The sequence below is a fragment of the Phoca vitulina genome, unplaced genomic scaffold (genome assembly GCF_004348235.1).
Source record: "Phoca vitulina isolate PV1807 unplaced genomic scaffold, GSC_HSeal_1.0 scaffold70, whole genome shotgun sequence".
Classification (NCBI taxonomy): domain Eukaryota; kingdom Metazoa; phylum Chordata; class Mammalia; order Carnivora; family Phocidae; genus Phoca; species Phoca vitulina.
The window spans coordinates 4,309,059-4,314,369 of NW_022589773.1; the positions used below are offsets into that span (position 1 = coordinate 4,309,059).

Here is a 5,311-nt window from a genome sequence, read left to right on the forward strand (position 1 = left end):
CACTCCTGGAGGAGGGGCTTGGGGGCTCCCCTTGGAAAAGAGGGGAGGGGAGAGAGACCTCTGGGTTATCCCCAGATTATGTAGGAAGACACTGTTTTGTGAGTCCTCTCCACAAACGTAAAAACCAATGCAGGCCAGTGGGTTACATCTTTTTAGCTGCTTCATTTACACATGTCTAATTGTTCATTAAATTAGAGGCAGAAATAATAACCCTCATTTCTTGTCTTGTACTGTATTTTAATTTCAGTTGATGGTTGATAGATTCCCAGTGGCTCCTCCACCCCCCTCCTTACCCATTATTGGGTAAACCACAATGTAACTCTGGAAAGTAACTACACCATATTCATTATTTAAAAACTCTTTACTGATGTACACATTTTAATAAAACAAATAACAAAAAATACACAAAGCCATAGTTACTTAAAACATAACACTTTTTTTTAAGGATGTCTATAAAAATACAATGTTTAAGGCAGTTTGGAAATGCATTTATACATTTCTACAATGTCCATAAATTCTCTTGAAAATAACAATGTTAACTTCAAATCTATAAAATACACTGTACATCTTAAGACTGTTCTAGATAGAGCACACTTGACAATGGACTGTGGGTTTGGATCCCCGGTGACAAACGGATTCTATACATTTCAGGGAGGAAAGGTGTAACGTGGCTGCAGATTTAAAATTTTAATTTCTTTTTTAAAAATAAATTATTTCTGAAGCATACACTTTATAAAAATTCTATATACAAAGTACAACAACTGGTAACAAATCCCAGTTTTAATACACTTTATATAGAAGTACCAGGGCTTAGCACCCTGATAAAAGCAGAGGCGATATATTTTCTCCGCATATTTGTACATACAATTTCTTGATGTAAAGAACAAAAATGACAAGACAAACATCGTAAAGAGGCTTTCACAGATGGCAGTGCAGAGCTCTTTTACATAAAAAGTTGCATTGTTCACCACCACTAGCAACTCTTTAGATCAGCATTTTTTGACCCTTAATCCTAAGAAATGTGCTAAGAGATCAGAGTGGTGGCAATGAAATTAAGGTCAAGGGCTCAAAGTTATCCAAAACTAATTCAGGCATATTAACCCCTTCCCATTCCTCCTCCCCCGCCCAATCGGAGAATTCTGAGCGCTGACCAAGAGTAAACACAGGAATCGGTAAGTGGGACTTTTCTGTTTACTCACGATTGCAATGTCCTCACTGGCCATAATAAAAGTCGACACCGGCACTCCACCTCCCACCCCGCGAACCCCCTCTCCCCCGGCCCCATGCACCGCAAAAATGCTAATAAACAGACAGCCCCTTTTGCAAATGTAAATCCTCCTTCAAACTCCTGCTCCAAACCCGCTCCCTTGAAACTGTTAGGGCCCCACAGGTCGGTATCCTCTCTTCGGAGTCCAAGACTATGGTTCCGTACCCCACCCCCCACCCCGGCCCATTCCATCCCGGGCGTCCTAAATTCTAGCTGGGCCGGTTTCTGCAGGGCAGACAAGCTGGGAGTTTCTGGAGCCTGGAATGGGGGCAGGGGAGGATGTCCAAGAAGTCGTGTTCGGGAGAGGACACGGGGGTTGTCGTGAAGGGGAGACCCGCTAGGCAGAGTCTACTCAGCACGTTTTGGAAAGGATCCCAACCATCCCCTCTGTCCCCCAGCCACAGGTGCCCCGGCGCCGGCCCTCCCGCAGCCCACGGTGGGGGGCGCGAGGGCTAAACGAGCCGCGGGAGCAGCAGCAGCAGCAAGATGGTGGCGAGCGGGGTCCAGGCGGCTCCGGGCGCCGAGCGGCCACCGCCGCTGCTCCTGCGCCCGGGCCCGTAAGGCAGATCCCCGCGGCCGCCCGCCGCTGCAGCGCCGCCGCCCGGGCGCGGCGGGTGCGGGACGCCGTCGTCGTCATCCAGCAGCTGCTCGCCGCCCGCGCCCCCGGCGCGCTGCTCGTCGTCGTAGTCCTCGTCGTAGTAGTCGTCCAGGCCCCCGTCCGAGCCGCTGCTGCCCGGGCCGTTGCCCAGCTCGGCCCCGAAGCACAGGCGGGCCATGTTCTCCTTGACCGACTCGCAGATGGGCCGCTCCAGGCCGTCACACACGCAGTCGTTGAGCAGCGCCGCCTTGGGCACGGCCAGCATGTCCTCGATGACCGTGCGGCACTCGTCGGTGCAGCGCAGCCCGTTGAAGAGCTTGCCGCAGTAGGTCAGGTAGCGGCTGAGGGCCAGGTTGCAGCGGCTGTCGCGGTCGCAGCGCCGCCGGGCCTCGGTGCAGCCCATGACCCCGCCCGCGCCCGGGCCGCCCGCGCCGCCGCTGCTCGTCCGGGGCAGGCAGGGCTCAATGGCGCGCTTGGTGGACTTGCAGTTCTCGTCCTGCGCGCAGTCACAGTCCTCCAGGGCGGGCCCGCGGCGCGTGTGGTTGAGCTGAATGAGCGCCGAGATGCAGTGGCTCGGGCAGCGCCAGCGCGACGAGAACGAGGCGGCCGAGGCCGGGAAGGCGGCGGCGGCGGCGGCCCCCGGCGCGTCGCCCCCGCCGCGCTGCGCCAGCACCGGCGCGCACGCCTCGGCGTACTGGTTGTAGGCGTAGCTGCACTCCGGCTCCCCCTGGCACTGCAGCAGCGCCTGCCAGCAGATGAGGCGGCGGCCGTGCGCCAGCCCCGAGCCCCGCGGCGCCGAGCCCAGCAGCTGCAGCAGCGCCATCAGGCACAGCCAGGCGCCCGGCACGGTCCCCGCGCGGGCCCCGCCGCCGCCGCCCAGCAGCCCTGCCACCATCGCGGGCAGCGGCGGCCGCCGGGCGAGGAGGGGAAAGGAGACGAGGCGCGGGCAGCGGCGGACGCGGAGCCGGTGGAAAAGTTTGCCCCAGTCCTGCCAACTTCTTGCATGAGTGTTTTCATAAATCCATGCGCGCCGCTCGCTGGTGCCGCGCCGCTCGCAGAAGGTCCGGCTGCCCGCTCGCTCGGGCTGCGGTGGTTTCCCAGAAATGCACAGCCGCGGAGAGCCCCTGCGGTCGGCCCCGGGCGGTGGCGGGAGGCGCTCACTGTCGCCCCGGGGGGCTGCGGGCCGTGGGGCCGCGGCGGAGCTGCAGGACCTCGCGGCGCCGCGGGTGCATTTTGCTCCGCGCCTGCAGATCCGTTGTGCGGCCGCGGCGGCTCCTTCCTCCAGGGCTCAGCGCCGCGCCGCCGCCGCCACCGCCGCCGCCGCCGCCGCGGGCTCTCGCATCCCGCCGCTTCCTGGCTCGCGTCGGTGCGCTGCCCGCCTTCCCGCGGCCCGGACGCCCGCGTCCCCTCCCCCTCCGCCCGCGGCGACCCCGGCCTCGCCAAGCTCCGGGGAGCCCTTTCCGGGCGGCGCGGGGAGAACAAGAAACTCGGCGCGGCCGGGGAGCGGCTCCCGGGCTTCCCTCGGCGGCAGCTTCTCGAGTGACAAGGGGCCCGGGGAGCGGATCCGCTGAGCCCGGCTGCGGACTCGCTGGTTGCGAGGCTTTAAATACAAAAGTGGGCCGGGAGCCCCCGCGTGGTGCCGCGGTGCCCCCTCATTATGCATGCATGGAAAAGCAAACAAACAAAAACATTAGCAACGCTCCTCCAGCTCGCCGAGCCCCGGCCCCGCGCGCTCCGAGCCTGCCCGCTTTCTCCTTTCTCCACTCTCTTTCGCCCTTTGCTCGGCCCCCTTTCCCGGCTTTTCGAGATGCTATTGGTCCTGCCTGTTGTTGTTGAAACTTTTTTTTTTTTTTTTTTTAGGGGGCGCTGGGGTGGAGTGGGGTTGCGGAGTGGGGGAGGGCGGGGAGGGTGGTGGGCAGCTCACATTCAGGCATTCAGGGCTTGAAAGGAACGGCTTAAGGAGCCTGACAGAGGCCTGGGAGCTCCTCCTACTCTTAAGGAGGCTCGGATATGGAGCCCAGGCTCGCGCTCAGAACCAGCGGGCAGGGCTCAGGGGCAGTTGTTTGCGTCCGGCTCGGCCACAGGCCTTTTTGTTGGGTTCTTTTTTCCTTTTTTTTTTTTTTTTGATAGTTTTATTAATTCTCCCTGGCTCCCACTGTGCCTTCGATTGCGTTCAGAATTCACTTTTTTCTGGTTCCCTGTCTTTGAGACCTGATCACGATTGGGGGCTGTGTGTGTGTGTGTGTGTGTGTCGCGGGGGTGGTGGTGGGGGGGATCAGAGTATTTAATGTTGAACTTTAAAACTTATGAAAAACAAAACAAAACCAAACCCAAACGCACACAAGAAAGAGGCACACACTTCAGTTAGGGGGATGTTGATGAGGTATTTACAACGCCCCCGCCCCAGCACACGGTCCCACTTTGCCGCTCTGGAAGGTATGGCTCTTGAGCCAGGCATGATTGTCAATTGCAAGACATAAATCCAAATCAACCAGATTAATTTTTTAGGGATATAAGTTTCTAATTCGGACGGCGATGAAAAAATAATTATAGTATTAAAAATCTTTAGGAATGTTGAGCAGCACCATATGGCCGCACTCAGAACATAAAGGAAGGGGATGAATTGGCACGCACCAAGGTTTCTATTAAAGTGTGTGTGTTTCAGTCCCTCCCTCGGTTAAGGGAAGCCTCCCGGGTAGAGCAGCCCGGGCAATCCAGGCGCGGGAGTTTGCAAACTACCTTAACTGTGGCGCAACGCAGCCTTCGACCACCAGAGGCACCGGGCTTCTGCGGCCTGTCAAAAACTGGCGCTTTTTTCCTCCCCTTTCCGTGGAGAGACTATCAACTCCATCTGTCACAAAAATTAAGGCTAAATCCCCTCTCCAGAAGCAGAGGGAGCCGGGGCTCCAGTGCGCACGGAGTTCGGCTGTCCGCCTCTCCCCGGAGGCCCCGTGAATTAGAAATGGCAAAAGTCAGAACAGGGCTTCAGCGTAGGAAGATTTATCAGGCTGCAAAAAAGCCTCCCGTTCCTGGGAAGACTGATGCATTCCTCTGGGGCTGTCTGCCTTAGGAAGCTGCACCTCCGCAACCCCAAAAAATAAAAAATAAAAAAACTTTAAAAGAAGTAGGTTGACGTAAGGCATGTTGTTCTGACTTGAGTACAGAAAACACAATATCTATCTTTATCTATCTATGTGTGGGGGGGTTGCTTTTGTTTTTTGTTTTTGTTTTTGTTTTTGTGTCTGTGTTTTTGTTTTGGTTTGGTTTGTTTTTTTTGTTTTGTTTTGTGTTGTTTTTAAATAGAAAGGCTGCAACTGTGTGGCTCATCAAAACAACTATTTCCCAGGCTCTGGGTATATTGTTACTTGGAGTTCACTCAGTCCTGCCAGGAGGGCTTGGACAAGTCACACTACTTCTCTGAGACTTGGATCTTTCACATGTAAGGT

At 56.3% G+C, this 5,311-nt stretch overlaps 1 protein-coding gene across 1 annotated transcript; it reads right to left on the reverse strand.

Annotated features, from left to right (window-relative positions):
- Positions 1-348: 348 nt before the first annotated feature.
- On the reverse strand, positions 349-2,768 carry GAS1 (growth arrest specific 1). The gene has a single exon (XM_032392900.1). The coding sequence runs from the start codon at positions 2,758-2,760 to the stop codon at positions 1,720-1,722; it is 1,041 nt and encodes a 346-aa protein (XP_032248791.1). The 5' UTR covers positions 2,761-2,768; the 3' UTR covers positions 349-1,719.
- Between the last annotated feature and the right edge of the window lie 2,543 nt (positions 2,769-5,311).

What these genes read in the sequence shown, in the direction of transcription:
- GAS1 (XM_032392900.1), bottom strand. Translation starts at nt 2,760, where the DNA reads ATGGTGGCAGGGCTGCTGGGCGGCGGCGGCGGGGCCCGCGCGGGGACC.